At 55.6% G+C, this 20364-nt stretch overlaps 2 protein-coding genes across 7 annotated transcripts; one reads left to right on the forward strand and one right to left on the reverse strand.

Moving 5' to 3' along the window:
- Nucleotides 1–1152: 1152 nt before the first annotated feature.
- On the forward strand, nucleotides 1153–5824 carry SYNGR2 (synaptogyrin 2). Of its 4 annotated transcripts, none has more exons than XM_016933021.4 (4): nucleotides 1153–1818; nucleotides 3921–4158; nucleotides 4614–4753; nucleotides 4843–5824. In XM_016933021.4, exons 1-4 carry the CDS (start codon nucleotides 1720–1722, stop codon nucleotides 5038–5040), a joined length of 675 nt encoding a protein of 224 aa, XP_016788510.1. In that variant the 5' UTR covers nucleotides 1153–1719; the 3' UTR covers nucleotides 5041–5824. The 4 variants fall into 4 exon arrangements, with proteins under 4 accessions (XP_016788510.1, XP_016788509.1, XP_016788511.1 ...); XM_054670194.2 differs by lacking the exon at nucleotides 1153–1818 and adding an exon at nucleotides 2185–2327; XM_016933020.3 differs by having other exon boundaries at nucleotides 1647–1818; nucleotides 4614–5824.
- Nucleotides 5825–7223: 1399 nt separating this feature from the next.
- TK1 (thymidine kinase 1) lies at nucleotides 7224–20350 on the reverse strand. Of its 3 annotated transcripts, none has more exons than XM_003315751.7 (7): nucleotides 20024–20350; nucleotides 19882–19913; nucleotides 18191–18301; nucleotides 15724–15817; nucleotides 8662–8751; nucleotides 8183–8302; nucleotides 7224–8083 (listed from the first exon to the last, which is right to left on the reverse strand). In XM_003315751.7, the coding sequence occupies exons 1-7, from the start codon at nucleotides 20213–20215 to the stop codon at nucleotides 7892–7894; spliced, it is 831 nt and encodes a 276-aa protein (XP_003315799.1). In that variant the 5' UTR covers nucleotides 20216–20350; the 3' UTR covers nucleotides 7224–7891. The 3 variants fall into 3 exon arrangements, with proteins under 3 accessions (XP_003315799.1, XP_063656031.1, XP_054526162.1); XM_063799961.1 differs by having other exon boundaries at nucleotides 20114–20339; XM_054670187.1 differs by having other exon boundaries at nucleotides 7224–8302; nucleotides 20024–20300.
- Nucleotides 20351–20364: the final 14 nt, after the last annotated feature.

Consider the following 20364-nt stretch of genomic DNA (forward strand, 5'->3'; position numbering starts at 1 on the left):
GGTCTCGATCTCCTGACCTCGTGATCCGCCCGCTTCGGCCTCCCAAAGTGCTGGAATTACAGGCATGAGCCACCGCGCTCGGCCGATATGTGGTCTTACTCTGTCACCCAGGCTGGGGTGCAAAGGCATGATCTTGGTTCACTGCAAACTCCACCTCCTGGGCTCAGGCAATTCTCCCACCTCAGCCTCTGGAATAGCTGGGACTGCTAGTAGCTGCCACCACGCCTCGCTAACTTTCGTTTTTGGTTTTTTTGTTTGTTTGTTTGTTTGTTTTTTTGAGATGGACTCTTGCTCTGTTGCCCAGGCTGGGGTGTAGTGGCTTGATCTCAGCTCACTGCCACCTCCGCCTCCCAGTTTCAAGCAATTCTCCTGCCTCAGCCTCCCAAGTAGCTGGGATTACAGGCGCTCACCACAACGCCCAGCTAATTTTTTTGTTGTTGTTGTATTTTTAGTAGAGATGGGGTTTCACCATGTTGGCCAGGCTGGTCTCAAACTCCTGACCTCAGGTGATCCACCTGCCTCGGCCTCACAAAGTGCTGGGATTACAGATGTGAGCCACCGCGCCCGGCCTGTTTTTGGTTTTTGAGACAAAGTCTCGCTCTGTCGCGCAGGCTGGAGTACAGTGGTGTGATCTCTGCTCACTGCAACCTCCGCCTCCCAGGTCCAAGTGATTCTCCTGCCTCAGCCTCCCAAGTAGCTGGGATTACAGACATGCGCCACCATGCCTTGCTAATTTTTTTGTATTTTTAGTAGAGACCTCAGGAGATCCGCCCTCCTCAGCCTCCCAAAGTGCTGGGATTACAGGCGTGAGCCACTGCGCCCGGCCTTGCACACCATCTTTGTTTTTTTTTTTTTTTTTTGACACAGAGTTTTGCTCTTGTTGCCCAGGCTAGAGTGCAATGGCACAATCTCGGCTCACTGCAACCTCCACCTCCCAGGTTCAAGCGATTCTCCTGCCTCAGCCTCCCGAGTAGCTGGGATTACAGGCATGCACCACCACACCAGGCTAATTTTTGTATTTTTAGTAGAGACGAGGTTTCTCCATGTTGGTCAGGCTGGTCTCGTACTCCTGACCTCAGGTGATCCAACCGCCTCGGCCTCCCAAAGTGCAGGGATTACAGGTGAGAGCCACCGCTCCCGGCTTTGCACACCATCTTAAGTGTGACGCCACACTGCCTTTCACAGCCTTGGGGCTCTGCCCAGACCAGGAGGAATGGGGAGGGGGTCTTTGACCCTATCCCAGGCTTAGCCCCAGAGAGGAGGAAAGAGTGGCAGGCCAGGCAAGGAGGGGCTCCAGGGTGTGGCCTGGGTTTTTCAGTGGGATGGGGGAGGGGTTGCTTATGAGCCTGGGTGGGTTCTTTGTAGGTGGTGGGCTTCCTAGAGGAGGCAGTGGGAGGGCAGGGGCAAAGAGGGTGAGCGGTCCTCCGTTCGTCCGTCTTCCTGGGGGACTCTCTGACCCTTTCTGGTCCGTGCTGCGGCCGGCGTGGCCCGGGGACTAGCCCCTCAACCCCGAGGTGGGGTGGACCCCGGTGCTCCGCGGCCACAGCCCCTCCCCGCCGCTAGAAGCTCAGTCCCGCGGCCCACCCGCCGCTCGCGAGGGCCGCACTTTGCCCTCGGTCCCTAGCGGCGCCTGGCCACGCCCCCGGCGGGTGGAGTCGGGCGGGGCGCCGGGCAGGTTCCTCAGCGTTCCGCGGCGGCGGCAGCGGCGGCGACGGCGACATGGAGAGCGGGGCCTACGGCGCGGCCAAGGCGGGCGGCTCCTTCGACCTGCGGCGCTTCCTGACGCAGCCGCAGGTGGTGGTGCGCGCCGTGTGCTTGGTGAGCCCGGGGAGGGCGGGACGAGGGCACCCTGGGGACCCCCCCCCGTCGCCAGGCCCGGCGGGGCCCCTAGCCCACGAGCGCGACAGGTGGCGGCGGCCGCGTCCGGGGCCTGGCGGCGAGCGGGGCCGGCGTCCAGCGTCCCGGGCCCCGCCTTCCCGCCCTCCACAGTCTGTCCCGCTGTCCCCTCCCGGTGCCGGGTCCCGCCACCCACCCCACCCCCAGCCTCGCGCCCCGACGCGGGGTGTCCCGATCTCCGCAGGGAGCGGGCCCCTGCCTCGCTGGCAGTGGGAGGAGTTTGGGGGCAGCTCCCGGACAGGTGGCCCGCACGCCGCGACTACCAGATTGGGGAGTTCACCGGGACGGGGTTTTCCGAAGCCACGTGGGGTAAGGGAGGGGGCGGGGGGCGACCCAACGCCCGGAAACAGGGTGTCCTTCCCACTCGGGGCAGGCCACGGGTCCGCTTTCCCACCCGAAGTTGAGGGACCCCCAAGATGTACCCCCTCCCTGTAAGCTGGGCAATACCTCCAAAACAGGTTTTGTGTGTGTGTGTGTGTGTGTGTGTGGGAGGGGGCCTGTTCTTGGACAGCCAGCCCTGAAAGCTGGAGGGGTTGGCATGAGGGGGCAGGCAGAGGTGGGCCTGCTGTGCCCAGACCATGCCTGGGCCTGGAGCTTCTGAGGTCCTCCAGGGCGCCCACACCAGCTCCCAGCCAGGCTGTGGGATCTGACCGCCTCTGTCCTGGGCTGTGTCCAAGAATCAGGTGCCCAGTGGGTCGGGATGGCAGTGCCAGGAGTCCTGGATGGGCACCCTGCTCCCATCATCCCGGAGATCCGGCTTCATCTCCATCTGGGGGCGGGGCCTGTGACTGCCAGCTCCAGAGCCCTATGGAGAGCTCCCTGGGACGACAGGGCAGGACTGGCAGGGGAGAGTCCTGGGGCCATCCCAGAGGGATCCTGATGCTCACAGACCTGTCCCACACCTGCTGAGGTGGAGCAGGCGTGGGTGGTGGCCTTCAAGTTTAGGGAGGTGGTATGGGGCTCTTCCCAAGGGGCTGGAGCTCCCCTACATTCACCCTGGGTCCTCCAGGTGTCTGAGTTCAGAGCTGTATCCACAGGCCTGAGTTAGTTCCCTTGTAGTGCCCTGTGCACGCAGGGCCCTCTGTGGGGTGGGAGACAGACTGGGAGGGACCAGGATGCCACAGAGGCTGCAAGTCCTTGTGTGGAGAAAGCTGGCCAGGCTGAACCAGGGAGGGTTCCAGGGGTTCCAGGAGGTGAAGACACAGGGGCGCCGGCATGGCCTTCCCAAGAGGGCCTGTCCACCTTCACCAAGGTGTTCAGGCAGAGGCTGGGCGCTGTAGAAGTGACTTGGGCTGAAGGTGACGGGGGATGGGTAGTCTTTGTGACTTGGCCTGTCTTGTTTAAACCTCTTTCAAGGTGAGGTTGGGCTGGGGATGGAAGGACTGCCCTTCATCCATCAGGTACCTAAGCAGAATGATTCCTGCAGGCAGGCCGATGGGGCAGGAGCAGCCCCTGCCTAGGAGGTCCCTGCCCATTCCCCACCCCTCCCCGGTCCAGGATTCCCAGGGGCAGGCCCCCTGGTGCCTGCAGATTCTCATCCTGGGGTGCATCAGGAAGCACTTTGCTCATCAGCTCACCTCCACAAGTTTGGAGGGGCTAAGATGTCAGCCTCCAAAAGGGGACAGCAGGCTGGGTGAGGTGGCTCATGCCTGTAATCCCAGCACTTTGGGAGGCCGAGGAGGGTGGATCACCTGAGGTCAGGAGTTCCAGACCAGCCTGGCCAACATGGTGAAACCCTATCTCTACTAAAAATACGGGTGTGGTGGAGGGCACCTGTAATCCCAGCTACTAGGGAGGCTGAAGCAGAATTGCTTGAACCCAGGAGGCAGAGGATGCAGTGAGCCGAGATTGCATTATTGCACTCCAGCCTGGGCAACAAGAGCAAGACTCCATCTCAAACAACAAAAACCCAAAAGGGGACAGCAGTGGTGGGAGAGGCCAGCATCTGTACACCCCATCAGGGTCCCCACTGTGTGTGCCCCTCAGGCGGCCACCAGCCCTACCAGGTCCTCCCCTCCCGGCAGGTCTTCGCCTTGATCGTGTTCTCCTGCATCTATGGTGAGGGCTATAGCAATGCCCACGAGTCTAAGCAGATGTACTGCGTGTTCAACCGCAACGAGGATGCCTGCCGCTATGGCAGTGCCATCGGGGTGCTGGCCTTCCTGGCCTCGGCCTTCTTCTTGGTGGTCGACGCGTATTTCCCCCAGATCAGCAACGCCACTGACCGCAAGTACCTGGTCATTGGTGACCTACTCTTCTCAGGTATCTGCCTGTAGCACCTCCATTTGATCTTGGGGGAGGCATTAACTCTAGGGTTCCGCAGCTGGGAGGGTCTCGGCCTCTCTGGGAGGGGCAGGGAGCAGCTCACTCCTCCAGGGCATTTTTAGGAAAGGGTTTTCAGCTAGTGTTTCTCCTTGCTTGAATGGCACCAGCCCTGCCTGGGGTAGCTAGAAGCTGAGTGGACCTGCAGCACACCCGAACAGACGGGCTTTGCCTCTGCCCCTTTTGTCCCCTAGGCTGTCTGCTGTGACCCACCCTGCCAAGGCCCGAGTGTGGGGGACTTTGAAGGTGGATCCCGGCCCGGCTTCCAAGTCCTCCCCTCCATAGTGTGGAAGCTCCCCCGGGAGGTCCCTGCCCTACCTGCCCGCGTCCCCTCCCAGAGTCCTGGAAAGCCCCTCCCTTTCCATGGAACTGACGCTTCACCCGTCCTCCCCCAGCTCTCTGGACCTTCCTGTGGTTTGTTGGTTTCTGCTTCCTCACCAACCAGTGGGCGGTCACCAACCCGAAGGACGTGCTGGTGGGGGCCGACTCTGCGAGGGCAGCCATCACCTTCAGCTTCTTTTCCATCTTCTCCTGGGTAGGATGGCCAGGGGCCGGTTCTTGGGCAAAGGGTGGTGGAGGGTGGGGTCCCCCACCCACCTGTACCCTGCTGTGCTCCCCCTGCAGGGTGTGCTGGCCTCCCTGGCCTACCAGCGCTACAAGGCTGGCGTGGACGACTTCATCCAGAACTACGTTGACCCCACTCCGGACCCCAACACTGCCTACGCCTCCTACCCAGGTGCATCTGTGGACAACTACCAACAGCCACCCTTCACCCAGAACGCGGAGACCACCGAGGGCTACCAGCCGCCCCCTGTGTACTGAGTGGCGGTTAGGGTGGGAAGGGGGACAGAGAGGGCCCTCCCCTCTGCCCTGGACTTTCCCATGAGCCTCCTGGAACTGCCAGCCCCTCTCTTTCACCTGTTCCATCCTGTGCAGCTGACACACAGCTAAGGAGCCTCACAGCCTGGCGGGGGCTGGCAGAGCCACACCTCAAGTGCCTGTGCCCAGAGGGCTTCAGTCAGCCGCTCACTCCTCCAGGGCACTTTTAGGAAAGGGTTTTTAGCTAGTGTTTTTCCTTGCTTTTAATGACCCCAGCCCCGCCTGGAGTGGCTAGAAGCCAGCAGGCACCCATGTGCTACTGACAAGTGCCTCAGCTTCCCCCCGGCCCGGGTCAGGCCGTGGGAGCTGCTATTATCTGCGTTCTCTGCCAAAGACTCGTGGGGGCCGTCACACCTGCCCTGTGCAACGGAGCCGGACCAGGCTCTTGTGTCCTCACTCAGGTTTGCTTCCCCTGTGCCCACTGCTGTATGATCTGGGGGCCACCACCCTGTGCTGGTGGCCTCTGGGCTGCCTCCCATGGTGTGAGGGCGGGGCTGGTGCTCATGGCACTTCCTCCTTGCTCCCACCCCTGGCAGCAGGGAAGGGCTTTGCCTGACAACACCCAGCTTTATGTAAATATTCTGCATTTGTTACTTAGGAAGCCTGGGGAGGGCAGGGTGCCCCATGGCTCCCAGACTCTGTCTGTGCCCAGTGTATTATAAAATCGTGGGGGAGATGCCCGGCCCTGGGATGCTGTTTGGAGACGGAATAAATGTTTTCTCATTCAGTCTCCAGTCACTGGTTGAGCCACAGCCTAGGGGTTGGAGGAAGACTCCACTCTGGGTACACCCTTAGGGGCTGGCTTTATGGAACTTGTATTTTGAACAAGGCAGTGGCAGTCCGCCCCCTCCAGCCTGCCTGGCTGGCCCCCTTCCCTCTATCTGGGGTCGCATTCCGCACAAGCCTTTCATCAACATCTTAAAATAGTAACTGTGCTCAGCTTGTAAACAAGATGATTTTTCTGGCCTGCAGTGCCAGGGTCCTGCTGCTCCCTTCCTAGAGTTGGGGTGGGGGTACCTGGGAGTTGTCGGTGAATGCCCCTTTCCCTGTAACCTTTCCCTCTTGGCCCTTTCTTAGCACTGAATAGGGGTACCATAGGTAAGACCAGGTTTCTACCTTCCTCCAGGGTCAGCACCTCTGGAGCCTTCCTGGGACACGGCCTTGGCCGTCCAGCCCACCCCTCGGAGATTAGGCCCATCTCTAAAAGAGGTCAGGGCCCTAAAGCAACTTCTGGCTTCTTCTTTTGAGCAATGACAGAGGGAGCTGTCATCGGCAAGTCCCGATTGTTTAAAAATCCCCAGTACGAACTAACAGGGCACTGCTCCCAGCCTCACCCAATGGCTTTGGCTTGGGACACATCACTAGCGAAGGGGAGAGGGAGGCTGGGGAGGCCCTGGGAGTGGTGACCCTGCCTGCGCAGGACACACCTTACCCCAGCGATGCTTGACCCCAAGTGAGCTGCCAACAGCCCATCTCTGAGGCACAGCTGAGAGATGTCTTGACTCCTGAATTACCAAGAGTTTGTTTCACAAACAAAACCTGACCTCACAGGCCCAGCAGGCAGGACAGTGCCTCGTCCTTCCAACTGGGCCCCGGGCTCCTCTGTACACCCATTTTTGTCCTGACACTGGCCCAGACAGGAAGGCAGATGATGTTCCGCTTAGGACACACCCCATGATCATTTCTCAGTTCAAGGGTTGTGGTTAAGAGATCAGTATTACTACAGAAAGATCTGGGGGCCAGGTGCAGTGCCTCACGCCTGTAATCCCAGCACTTTGGGAGGCCGAGGCAGGTGGATCACTTGAGGCCAGGAGTTCAAGACCAGCCTGGCCAACATGGTGAAAACTCGTCTCTACTAAAAATACAAAAATTAGCCAGGTGTGGTGGTACACGCCTGTAATACCGGCTACTTGGGAGGCTGACGGGGGAGAATCACTTCAACTGGGGAAGCAGAGGCTGCAGTGAGCAGGGATTGCATCACTGCACTCCAGCCTGGGCGTCAGAGACCCTGTCTCAAAACAAAAGAAAAAAAGATCTGGAAGAAAATCCCCACTCAAATCAAGTTGGAGCTGTCCACGAGACCCAGGGAAACCCAGGTGAAAGAGAAATGTGCGTCCACCAACCAGTGAATTTTCAATTAGTTAATTTCATACGCTACAGCAGAGGCGTGGACCCTGCCCTCTCCACACTTGAAGAGATAAGCCCCTGGGATCCAAGTCCCAGCAAGGTTGGTGCCACCCATCTTGGTGAAAGATGCTGTTGTTCCTGTGGAAACCATCACCAGAGGTAGGAAGGGCTTTGAGCCCAAAAGGAAACAAGAGGGCGTGAATCCAGGCCATCCTCAGGGGAGGGCGGGAGCCCATCCCAGGCAGAGAGGCCTAAGCCTCAGTGTGGGCCAAGGCTCAAAGGTGCTGGCACAGGCTTCCCAGGGAGAACAGAAACTCAGCAGTGAAAGCCGCAGAGGGGAAGAAGCAGGCTGATGTCAACAGCGTGGGGCTCTGTCCCTCACCCCAAGGAGAGGGAGTGTGCCAGATCCCAGGCCACCAAGCGGGGCCAGCTCCAGCCTGGGCGATCGTCCCAGCAGCTGAGAGGGAAGCTTTAAGCAGGCCAGTGGGTAGGAGAGGAGGGAGCATGCGGCAGGTGGGGCAGCCACACAAAGGAGAGTTCCCAGAAGGCCAAGGTGTGGTCACCCTCCACGCCTCCCGACTTCCTCCTGGAGTGGCTGGGCAGCATGCCGGGCAGCGTCCAGTAGGCGGCAGTGGCAGGAAGGGAGCGGGCGGCCCTCGCAGGCCCCTCAGTTGGCGGGGCTGCATTGCAGAATCTGCTGTGGGGCAAAGAGCTTCCTGGCAGCCACGGCTTCCCCTGGCTTTCCTGGCACTGGGCAGTTCTCTTTGTTGTCCGGCCCGGCAGGCTGGCCCGAGGCCTTCTTGAAGTAGCAGAGCCGACACACGGAGTGGTACTTGTCTGCTCCCCCAATCACCTCGACCTGGCCGCAGGGACAGGGGATGGGTGAAGGGCCAGGACAGGAAGGAGGCAGAGCCATACCCCCACCCCGCCGGCCCGCAGGGAAGGCAGGTGGAGCTACCTCCTTCTCTGTGCCGAGCCTCTTGGTGTAGGCGGCTTCCCGGAAGCACTCCATGCACACCGCCGTCAGCTTCACCACGCTCTCGGCCAGCGGCACCAGGTTCAGGATGGCCCCAAATGGCTGCGCTCCCATGGAGAGACAGAGGGCGCTCAGCCACCTTACCAGGTGGGTTTTTCTTTTAAACCCTCTGATTCACAAGCACTGAAGCCAGGAGAGTTTGCTCTGACCTTAGTCCTTCCCCCAACCCCCAGAGCACCATGCCCGGCTCTGTCCCTTTGCCAATTCAAAGCACCTGCCACAACAGATGGCACGCAGTCTGCACAGACCATGGAGTCCCTCGGCTCAGCCAAGGCCTGAGCAGCTCGGCCGTACCCCTGTGGTGGCTGAGCCCTGGTCACCCAGAGCTGGTGTCTCTGTGCCCATCCAGAAGCCTCTTGCCCTCCTTGATCCCAGCTCCAGACCTGGATCAGACGCCTTACCTTCCTCTGGAAGGTCCCATCCAGTGCAGCCACAATTACGGTCTTCCCGGCGTTGGCCATGGCCTCGCAGAACTCCACGATGTCAGGGAACTGGAAAGGGCACGTGGAGAAAGAGTGTGAGAGCTTCCACCCCAGCAGCAGCTCCCTGGAGCCCCAGCGAAGACGCTGCCAGATCTGACAACTCCGGCCATTTGGCCCGGAGTAACTCTTAATTCTCCCACGAGGCTCCCCAGGCCGGGGGACTGTGTCCACCTGCACGCCCCCCAGCAGACGACAGGTACATCCACAACTGCGCAGCCCCTTCCCCCTGCAGCCAGCTTCCCTCCAAGTCCAGGTACCCAGGACTCAGCACCGGACTTCCACACCAGCTGTGCTGTTTAACACTGCAGTGGCCAAAGGCCTGCTGCCTTGGGCTCGGACACCACTCTTCGCTGGACCCATTATCTGTGTGACCTTGGCAATGAATTAACGTCTCTGAACCTGTTTCCTTTTCCTTAAGAGCAAGGAAGGTCCTGTTGTTTAAGGATGGAAGGCCCTAAGTTATATACATGCTCTTCGGTGAATAGGTGGGCGCTTTGTGCTCTTGCCTCCCCCATTTTAAACAGGTAATGTGCCTTGAGAAGGGGCGGGGGTCCTACTGGCCATTTACAGAGCAGGATGACACAGCACAGCCTTCTAAATTCAGGGCCTGCACAGAGCACATTTACTGTGTAAATCAAACTTCACTTTGGCCCAGGGAGAAGCTGAAACTCTGGCAAGTGCTCTGGTGATTCTCATCAATCAATCATATCACTCTTAGCTGGTTGAGTTCATATGTCCAGACTGGCCTTTGGGTTGGGTGAAGCAGGGATGTCCTTGTCTTTGGGTGCAGGGTCTCTCTCCCAGGGCCACTCAGGCTTTCTCAGCCCAGGTACTGAGGTTTGAGGTTATTGAGACGTGAGGGCTTAGCAAGGTGAGGACTAAGGAGTGGCTCGAAAAATTCCAGTGAGATCCAAGCAAAGCCCAACGTGACTGATTGCGCTCAGCTGACTGCAGGGATCTCTGGAGAAGGAAACCCAGAGACTCCAGCACGCCAGGGCCCCTCCCCACCATGCACTCGTTCCCTCTTTTTCTCTGAGGACTCATGACATGTCACGAAAATGCAGCTCCCAGCCTGCAAGGAGCTGTGGGCCGGCACACCTCCTGCGCCAGGGGTGCGCCCCCTGGAGGGCTGACGCTGCCATGGCTGCCATTTGAGGCTGGATCTCGCTGTGTCCTGTGCACTGTAGGGTGTTGGGCTGCGTCCCTCGCCCCCACCCATTAGATAGATGCCAGGAACACGCCTCCCACCCACCAGCTGCGACAAAATTGTTTCTAGTTGTTGTGAGATGTCCCCTGGGTGGGAATGGAGAGAGAAAGAACCCTCCTGAGTTGAGAACCTTGCTCCTTCACCTTCCACATGAGGGTAGAAGGCAGACCCCAGACTCTCCTGCATCAGGGTTTCAGGATGAAGGTCCTCAGCCCCCACTCACTCCACCTCTTGACCAACCTCAGGCTGAGGTCCATAGTCAAAGAGCTTGGTTCTTCCACCCGGCACTTCCTCACCCGTCCAGCACTTCCAGCGATCTGCCTGCCTCAGCCTCCCAAAGTGCTGGGATCACAGACGTGAGCCTCTGTGCCGGACCCTAACTTTTCCTAGATTAAACTTATTATAGATTGCATGTCTCTAACCTGAAAGGCTCCAAAATCTGAAACTTTTTGAGCGCCCACGACAAGTGGAAAATTCCACACCTGACCTCATGGGACAAGTCACAGTCAAAAACTGTGGCTCACGCCCAAATTACTAAATATATAAAATTACTCTCAGGCTATGTGCCTAAGATGTCTATAAAACATAAATGGATTTTGTGTTTACACTTGGGGCTCATTCCCAAGGTCTCATTATATTATGAACATGCAAATATTCGAAAACCTGAAATCCCAAACACTTCTGGTCCCAGGCATTTAGGTTAAGAAATACTCAACCTGTATTACTTGTGTAGTAGAACAGAAAACACAAAAAGGTCTATTTTTTTTTTTTTTTTGAGACGGAGTCTCGCTCTGTCGCCCAGGCTGGAGTGCAGTGGCGTGATCTCAGCTCACTGCAAGCTCCGCCTCCTGGGTTCACGCCACTCTCCTGCCTCAGCCTCCCGAGTAGCTGAGACTACAGGTGCCTGCCACCACGCCTGGCTAATTTTTTTGTATTTTCAGTAGAGACGGGGTTTCACCGTGTTAGCCAGGATGGTCTCGATCTCCTGACCTCGTGATTCACCCACCTCGGCCTCCCAAAGTGTTGGGATTACAGGCGTGAGCCACTGCGCCTGGCCTTGTCTATTTTTTTTGAGACAGAGTCTCACTCTGTCATCCAGGCTGGAGTGCAGTGGCATAATCTTGGCCCACTGCAACCTCTGCCTCCCAGGTTCAAGCAATTCTTGTGCCTCTGCCTCCCAAGTAGCTGGAATTACAGGTGTGTGCCACCACGCTTGGCTAATTTTTGTATTTTTAGTAGGGATGGGGTTTCACCATGTTGGCCTGGCTGGTCTCAAACTCCTGACCTCAAGTAATCCGCCCGCCTAGGCCTTCCAAAGTGCTGGGATTACAGGTGTGAGCCACCGTGCCCAGCCAGAAAAAAAGTTTAAAAAAATAAATCAGAGCTCCTACTATTGCCAAGCGACCCTGCAAGCCCACCACACACTGTGCAGCTGTTGATGCAAGGGTGCCCACCCACCACCAGCATCTGAAGCACAGCACCCCCAGCTAGGAGCTTCAGGTTTTCCAGAGATTTCCAGGTGAATCTCTCTTGGATGCCAACAGTTTCTACAGAGCAGTGTGAGCACCTGTGTGTCTCGCCCGGGGTACAAAGAAGCACAGAAGCTTCTGACCCAGGGCCTTCCTCAGGATGGCACGGTGGCTACTCTGTGAAAGGCTTTCCCTGCTGACCCAGAAAACGGGAACAAGGCAGGTTAGGCTGGGCTTCATCCACTGTCCACGTAGACAATGAAGGAGCGAAGGACAGTCTTTCTGCTGGGTCCCATGCTAGGAACCCCTCTCCTCGATCTAGAACTGCTTGCAGTGGGAAGACCCTGAACTTCTTTTGTTCTGTTTTGTTTTGTTTTGTTTTGAGACTGAGTTTTGCTCTTGTTTTGCCCGGGCTTGGAGTGCAATGGGGCGATCTTGGCTCACCTCAACCTTCGCCTACCGGGTTCAAGCGATTCTCCTGCCTCAGCCTCCCAAGTAGCTGGGATTACAGGCATGCGCCACCACGCCCGGCTAATTTTTGTATTTTTAGTGGAGACGGAGTTTCTCCATGTTGGTCAGGCTGGTGACCCGGGACTTCTTGAAGAGAACAAGGGCACACAGAGGCCAGGGCAGAATGCTGATGTCTGGGTAGGGTGTAATAAATACTCACTGAATGAACTCAAGTTTTACTTGCTGGCCAGGGAGGAAGTAGACCGAGAAATCCCTCCTATAGGCTGAACAGGGGACAGGACTTAATACGCTGGCTCCTGACTCAGGGCATTTGGATGTCGAGGAAGGAGAAGGGAAAGGTTTCTGCCTCGGGGGTCTGGGTCAGCCTCTGTCAACAAGGTTTACGCAGAGCCAGGAGAACAGAGCTATTGAACAACTCACAGCGGCAGGTCTAAAGGAGGAAAAGCCTTGCCAAAGCTGAAGCTTCCTTGTTCTGAGAGGGCCACGTCCCCAAAGCTGATGCAAAATCCCTGGATGCATTCCGAGGCCACAGTTTGGGAGCAAAAGAGAACAGCTGTAGCCCTATTCCCAGCCTGGGCTCACTTTCTCGCCGGGAGTCCCTCAACCACGGGGCAGCAACAACGACGTCTCCACGTACGCAGAGGCATGGGGGTGCTCAGGGGCGCACCTCTGAAGGTCAGAAACGGAATGGCCATACCCAAGCGGGGAGGAGATGCCAGCTGCCGGGTGGTCGGGAACCCAGAGCGGACACTGGCAGCCTCAACTCCACAGGGCAGATGCCCCGCACAGGGGAAGGGACCCGTCAGCCTCCCCATGGGAATGGAATTTGCAGCTGTGACTCATACAGAATGTTGGGCAAGAACAGAACCAGGAAGGCAGGACTGGCCTTTTGGGGGGACAGGCCCTGTGATGTCCGGGCAGGGTATTCAGGCCAGAGTGGCCTGGCTCTGTGCTGGGAGGCAGGGCGGGTAGAGATCTCGAAGCACTCACCAAACAAACTCATTTATTCTTCCTCCAGGGTATAGAACTAGACTAAGTGTGGCCAGGTGTGGTGGCTCACGCCCGTAATCCCAGCACTTTGGGAGGCTGAGGCAGGCGGATCACCTGAGGTTAGGAGTTCCAGACCAGCCTGGTCAACATGATGAAACCCCGTCTCTACTAAAAATACAAAAGGTTAGCTGGGCATGGTGGCAGGAGCCTGTAATCCCAGCTACTCGGGAGGCTGAGGCAGGAGAATCACTTGAACCTGGGAGATGGAGGTTATAGTGAGCCGAGACTGCGCCACTGCACTCCAGCCTGGGCCACAGAGCAAGACTGTTTTTAAAAACAAACAAAAAAAGAACTGGACTAAGTATACTAAACGTATAGGTGGCCCCGTGCCCAGGTTCTAGTCTTTGAAAGATCAGCAGAAGTGACGTTTGCAGCTTCTGGTCAGGCCCATGAAAACCTCACACCCAGGGGCTCCGCCACGTCTCTCCCCTTCCGTGTCTGTATACAGCCAGCCAGGGCGACCTAAACCGCCTCGTGGGCGGCCTCCCCATCAACCGGCCTGGAACCACGTAGGGGTCTGTGAGCGAGAAATAAATTCCTGTCATGTTTATATCAAACCACCACATTGTGTACTTCGAGGCAACCCTAAAAGTACCTAAGAGGTCAAGTCTGCTAAACCCCTTGGAGTTTCAGTTTCATTCTTTGTGATAAACTAACAAAAATAAAATCTCCAAAGCAGAGGAAAGAAAACTAAGATAACAGAAAATAACCCAGAAACTCAACCACAGAATATGTTCCTGAGGAAATGGAAAAATCTGGAAAAGTCTAAGAAAAGATTTTCAGAAACATAATGGAAGGAACAGCATAAATTTAAAAATAACCCAACAGTAAATAACTTGTCAAACAAAACAGAGCATGATGAATTAGAGCAGCAGATGTAAAAATAGTCACTGAAACAAAACACACTCTGGAAGATGGAACCCAGAACACCTCAGAGAGGGATGAGGAGAGAAATACCTGAAGTGATAATGGCTTCATTCCTTCCCCAGAAATGAAAAGGCACACCAGCTATAAAGCAGGATCAATGAAACAAAGCTTCCCCTACACACATTGTGCTGAGAGAGAACAGATAGAATACCGGACCAGAGGTAACACTAGAGAGATAGCGGCCTTCCTCTGAGCAAAAACACAATGACCAGCGCTGCTACTTTTCAAAGCAACAAGATCAAGACCAGGCGTGGTGGCTCACACCTGTAATCCCAGCACTTTGGGAGCTGAGGCATGTGGATCACCTGAGGTCAGGAGTTCCAGACCAGCCTGGCCAACATGGTGAAACCCCATCTCTATTAAAAATCCATAAATGAGCTAGGCATGGTGGCACGCACCTGTGATCCCAGTTACCCGGAAGGATGAGGCAGAACTGCTTGAACCCAAAAGGCGGAGGTTGCTGTGAGCTAAGATCACGTCACTCCACTCTAGCCAGGGCAACAGAGCAAGACTCCATCTCAAAAAAAATAAAAAAGGCCGGGCACGGCAGCTCATGCCTGTAATTCCAACACTTTGGGAAGCCAAGGCGGGTGGATCACCTGAGGTCAGGAGTTCAAGACCAGCCTAGCCAACATGGTGAACACTCGTCTCTACAAAAATTAGCCAGGCATGATGGTGGGTGCCTGTAATCCCACCTACTTGGGAGGCGAGGTGGGAGAATCGCTTGAATCCGGGTGGCAGAGGTTGCAGTGAGCCGAGATCACGCCATTGCACTCCAGCCTGGGCGACAGAGTAAGACTCCGTCTCAAAAAAAAAAAAAAAACCCAAACCCACACAAGATCAACCTACCTCTTGCTGCCCAGCTTAAACTAGATGACAAAAGAAAGATTTCCATACAAAGACTGGCAGCTTCCCATCTATACCTCCTGGCTGCAAAAACTACTAAAAAATGTACTTCAACAACAAGAAAATAAACGTATAAGAAACAAGCAAAAGGAACCATGAGGCAAACCAAACATTACTCCCCACCTCCCCCCTTTTTTTTTGAGACAGGGTCTGGCCTTGTCGCCCGGGCTGGAGTGCAGTGGTGCTATCACCACTCACTGCAGCCTCGACCTCCCAGGCTCCATCCTTCTGCCTCAGCCTCCTGAGTAGCAGGGACCACAGGTGTGCGCCGCTATGACTGGCTAATTTTTTTTTTTTTTGGTAGAGACGGGGTTTTACTATGTTGCCCAGGTGAGTCTCCAACTCCTGGGCTCAAGTGATCTGTCCACCTTGGCCTCCCACAGGCTGAGATTACAGGTGTGAGTCACTGCATCTTGCCAGTAAATAGATATATGTATTTTTAGAAAGGTACAATGGCCAGGTGTGGTAGCTCACGCCTGTAATCCCAGCGCTTTGGGAGTTCAAGGGGGGCGGATCACCTGAGTTTGGGAGTTTGAGACCAGCTTGACCAACATGGAGAAACCCCATCTCTACTAAAAATATAAAATTAGCTGGGCGTGGTGGCGCATGCCTGTAATCCCAGCTACTCGGGAGGCTGAGACAGGAGAGAATTGCTTGAACCCAGGAAGCAAAGTTTGCGGTGAGATTGTGCCATTGCACTCCAGCCTGGGCAACAAGAGCAAAACTCCGTCTCAAAAAAAAAAAAAAAAAAAGTAAAATGAATCCTATAAGACTATGACACTATGACAGGGAAACTAGAAAGGGGCCTTCAGAGGGTATTCCAACACTCGTTGTAGCTATTTAACCTTGTTATTTTACTAAAAGATCAGATAACTTCCAAGTCAGCGAGGGAAAACGGGAGGACAGAGCGGGAGCTGGCAGGAAGAGTGATGCCAAGACAAGCCAACTTACAAACTGCCCCTCGTCGATGCCTATGACAGCCACGCCCAGGGCCTCCTGGGCCACGTCTCGGAGCAGGCAGGCGGGCAGCGCCTCCATGGTGTTCCTGGGAAGAGAAAGCCAGAGCGTGAGCAGGGCCAGGGAGGCCAGAAGCCACAATGCAGGGGCCAGGGAATGGCACTGTCGTGACCACCCGCTACCTGCAAAGCAGGCTCAGTGTTCACCCAGCCGGGCTTTGAGAAGTTAGCACCTATGGGAAAGGCCCTCGTCCAGAAAACCAGTTATTTATTTATTTTTAATGAAACAGAGTCTTGCTCTGTCACCCAGGCTGGAGTGCAGTGGCGCCATCTCGGCTCGCTGCAATCTCTACCTTCCAATTCTCAAGGGGCTCAAGCGAGTCTCCCACCTCAGCCTCAAGAGTAGCTGGGACTACTGGCACACACCATCACACCCAGCTAATTTTTGTATTTTTAGCAGACATGGGGTTTCACCATGTTGGCCAGGCTGGTCTCAAACTCCTAACTTTTAAGTGATCCACCCGCCTTAGCCTCCCAGAGGAAAACCAGTTATTTATACAAGCCACTTCACTTGATGCTTTGGATTAGAAATTAGTAATGTCCAGTACAAAGCTCAATGAGACTAAAAACTCTTCCACTGTTCAGGAGCTGGGGGCAGACTAGGCCAACTTCATCAGGTACCAGGGCCCATGATACCATTAGGGGCCAGCCAAATGTTTCCTTTTAAAATTCAGAAGAATGAATAACTAGAACTGGGCCTGGGTTATATTTGTCTTTATATTAATTATGTTGCAAAACATAAATTTTTAAAATCCTGTATTCTGGCCAGACACAGCAGCTCATGCCCGTAATCTTCGGGGAGGCCAAGACGGGAGGATCACTTGAACTCAGGAGTTCGAGACCAGCCTGGGTAACACAGCGAGACACTGTGTGACAAAAAATGTAAAAATTAACTGGGTGTGGTGGTGTGCGCCTGTAGTCCCACCTGCTCAGGGGGCTGAGGTGGGACGATCACTTGAGCCCAAGGGTTTGGGGTCACGTAACAGTAAGCTATGATTGAGCCACTGCACTCCAGCCTGGGTGACAGAGAGAGACCCTGTCTCAAAAACAAACAACAAACAAAAAAACATAGTTTACAACTATTGTTTCGTTATTACCTTGCTATAATCCTACTTCGAGTTCTGGAAAGAATGTGTGAAACAGTATTTTGGGCATTTTAAATTCCCTCTTCCCTCCCTAAACAGAGAAAGACAAAGTGAGGGCAGGTGGGAGGCCAGCTGTGGCCCCTGCAAGGGCAGCCTCTCGAGCCATCAATGCTGCTGGCCCAGCCTTGGCCTCTGTGGCCCGTGTTAGAGATGACTTGTGACACACGGGCAGAACTCATATTTAATCCCGGATCTGACTGACTCCAGAAGTTGTACTTCCGACAGCTGGAACGAAGTGACGTCCTCTGCTTTCCCTGTCCCCACCAGGTGTAACACCACCCTGTGCCGTGGACATCGCATCTTAGGAATGAGGAAGCAAATTTGGAAAAGTAAATGACCTACATCAGACAGCATGGTCAGGAAGTGCGGTTACATTCCCACACGCAACTCCAAGCCCCAAGCACCCTCCACTCCACCACCATCTGGCTTCAGGAGCCCCTCAGTTCCCACCGAAGGCCACACGCCGGGTGGATCTGTACTCTGCACAGCCATAGCAACTCTCGGATACAGCTCCCAGCCAGGGCTCTGAGGCCGAAGCCCTATAATGTGTGGCACAGCATGGCTTTGCCACTGGGTGCCCAGGTGGACAAGTCCAGAGGACCGAGCAAAGCGTCTCAGGCTCAGAAACATCACGCCCACATCTGCTGCCAAGGAAGTGAATTTAACTCCCAACCTGAGGTTGCAGGCGGAAATGTCCAGCGAGCTCAAACAGCTACACATAAAACAGGGAAGCATGAAGGCTGCCAGGTGACGGGGAGCCAGCCAACAACGGACAACTAAAAAATTAAACAAAAATCAACGTGCAGGCCAAACCAAACCAGTCTGCAGCCTGTGTGAAGCTGAAACCCTACAGCAGAGTTTCTGAACACTGGCAGGCTCCTGACATTTGGGGCCAGCTGGTTCCTGCATGGGGGCCGTCCTCTGCACCGTAGGACCCTTAGCAGCAGTGTCCCCGATCTCTACACATTAAAGCCCCGAAGCATCCCCTCCCCCCTCCAGTTGCAACAACTAGAAATGTCTTCAAACATTGTCAAATGGACCCTGGCGGCAAAATCACCCTCGGTGGAGAACCACTGGCTCCAGCCCAGGGAGTGGAGAGTGTGTGCTACCTTGCCAAGCACCTTGGAAAGTGTGCTGATTTGAATCACTCAATGTCAGGTCAGCATGATTAACCATCCCCATTAAAGAGAGTTCTAACAGTGTGTCCTGTGCCTTGTGATTTTCCACTGGACAGGACTGCAGGGGGCAGGGACTGACCGGTCATGTGTGCAGAAGCTGCTGCTGTAGCGAGTGTCTTTGGCATACTTGATCACCAGGCACTTGTACTGAGCAATCTGGAAGCGACGGACGCGTCTCATCAACTCTGTGCTGCAAGAGGAGAGAGGGTCAGGTGAGGTCCACAGCGGGAGGAGTGGGAGAAGGAGACCCCTCCCCAACAAGCCTGGCTCCTCATTGTCCCTAGTGGTATGCAGACTGAGCCCACCACAGCCAGAAAAGAGCAGGGCAGAGCAGGCAGGGTATAATATCCCTACAAAGAGGGTCGGAAGTCAGAATTCTCTATGGGGAAGAGGTCCAGGAATGGTACTCAGGTGGTCCCAGGAAGTGTGGGAGGAGTAACCTTCTCCAGGATGTAGTGGGGAAGGCAGAAGCAAAGGCTACATGTAGAGGGGACCTGAGACTGCATTCCAAAGTAACCTCACCCCAGAGTTGTTCCCAGAGTTCAGAGTTTTTCTTTCTTTCTTTCTTTTTGGGGTGGAGTCTCACTCTGTTGCCTAGGTTAGAGTGCAGTGGAGCGATCTCAGCTCACTGCAACCCCTGCCTTCCGGGTTCAAGAGATTCTCCTGCCTCAACCTCCCGAGTAGCTGGGATTACAGGAGCCTGCCACCATGCCCAGATAATTTTTGGTTTTTTTTTTCAGTAGAGATGGGTTTTCACCATGTTGACCAGGGTGGTCTCAAACTCCTAACCTCAAGTGATCAACACACCTCAGCCTTCCAAAGTGCTGGGATTAAAGGCGTGGGCCACCGCACCTGGCATACAGCTTTTCTAAATTAATTTCAGAAAGTCTTTGTGTGCAGCGTCAAAAGCACTTGCTTCTGGGTCCAAGAAGTCCAACTCTGAGCCGCATCTTCCTGAGCAAGGGGTTTGAGCTGAAGTGATCCCCAGGGCCATAAAAGAATGTTGGGGCAGGGCATGGTGGCTAACATCTGTAATCCCAGCACTTTGGGATGCTGAAGTAGGAGGATTGCTTGAGACCAGGAGTTCAAGACCAGCTTGGGCAACATAGCAAGACCCCAGCTCTACAAAAATAAAATAAAATTAGCTGGGTGGGGGTGGGGGTGCACACCTGTAGTCCCAGCTACTTGGGAGGCTGAGGTGAGAGAATTGCTTGAGCCCAGGAGTTTGAGACCAGCCTGGGCAACATAGCAAGATCCTACCTCTACAAGAACAAAAACAAAACAAAAAGAATGGTGCGTGGGTAGTTTACTCAAGAAACTCACTAGCCCCACCCGGGTCAGGGAATGGTCCTATCACCTCAGGAGAGCAGAGGCTCCACGGCTTCAGACTCCTTGGTTTAGAAAGCGACTGCGTTTCCTTGGCCTTATAAGGAAACAGCCACATTGAATAGGGGTGTACAAAAAGGCCTGGCCTACAGTGGACACAACTGCTTGCCACCTTCTCAGAGGACTTGGTGGGGAAGACAGCTAAGCTGTAAGCAGCTGTCACCAGCTCCAGGAGGGAGTGGCGTCCACACAGGACGAGGGGCGTGGCCTGGGCAGAAGAGGGCGGAGACTTCCTCCTGGACTGTATTCAAGGGAGGAGGAGCATGCCGGGCGGGAGCTGTAGGAGGCTGTGCTGGTCCATCTAGGGGAAGGGAAGGGAAGGGAAGGGACAAGGGGTCCCGGAGAAGAGGAAGGAGCTCCACCCCAGCCCTGCGAAGCCATTACCTTTTTCCTGAGAACATCGGCCCGAGAATCACCTAGGAGAAAAGGTGAGGTCATGTGAGGGCCCGCCCTGCGCGGATGCCTGGACACAGGCTATCACCACCACCCCCTCATCCCCAGCCACGCGCAGGGCTGGCCCCCGCACCTGGATCTGCCCCCGGGTCTTGCTGGGGGAGCCGGGCAGCACAGTGGGCAGGTTAATGCAGCTCATTGCGCCTCCGGGAAGTTCACGAACCTGACTACTCTCCACGGCCGTCCCGCAGTAAGCCCCTGGTTCCCGCGCCGACCGCTTTAAACCACGGCGTGCTGGCCAATCACGAGCCGGCCCCGCCGCCATGGGGCCAATCAGCGCCCGGCCGGTGACCTGGCGGGAGATTTGGCCGCAGCCCGCCCCCTCGTGGGAGGAATCCGGGACGTGCGCCCAGGGACTGGGAGGGCCTGGAAATCAGGGCGATGGACGTGGCTGATCGGGGTGGGGCCTGGTCT

This window comes from Pan troglodytes, chromosome 19, assembly GCF_028858775.2.
Source record: "Pan troglodytes isolate AG18354 chromosome 19, NHGRI_mPanTro3-v2.0_pri, whole genome shotgun sequence".
In the NCBI taxonomy this organism is placed as follows: domain Eukaryota; kingdom Metazoa; phylum Chordata; class Mammalia; order Primates; family Hominidae; genus Pan; species Pan troglodytes.

What these genes read in the sequence shown, in the direction of transcription:
- SYNGR2 (XM_016933020.3), top strand. Translation starts at nt 1,720, where the DNA reads ATGGAGAGCGGGGCCTACGGCGCGGCCAAGGCGGGCGGCTCCTTCGAC. An exon ending in TGGTGCGCGCCGTGTGCTTG is followed by an intron (nt 1,819 to 3,920) that starts GTGAGCCCGGGG and finishes CCCTCCCGGCAG; the next exon opens with GTCTTCGCCTTGATCGTGTT. An exon ending in TGGTGACCTACTCTTCTCAG is followed by an intron (nt 4,159 to 4,613) that starts GTATCTGCCTGT and finishes GTCCTCCCCCAG; the next exon opens with CTCTCTGGACCTTCCTGTGG.
- TK1 (XM_054670187.1), bottom strand. Translation starts at nt 20,215, where the DNA reads ATGGCGGCGGGGCCGGCTCGTGATTGGCCAGCACGCCGTGGTTTAAAG. An exon ending in AGACCCGGGGGCAGATCCAG is followed by an intron (nt 19,914 to 20,023) that starts GTGCGGGGGCCA and finishes CTTTTCTCCTAG; the next exon opens with GTGATTCTCGGGCCGATGTT. An exon ending in AGCTTCTGCACACATGACCG is followed by an intron (nt 15,818 to 18,190) that starts GTCAGTCCCTGC and finishes TTCTCTTCCCAG; the next exon opens with GAACACCATGGAGGCGCTGC.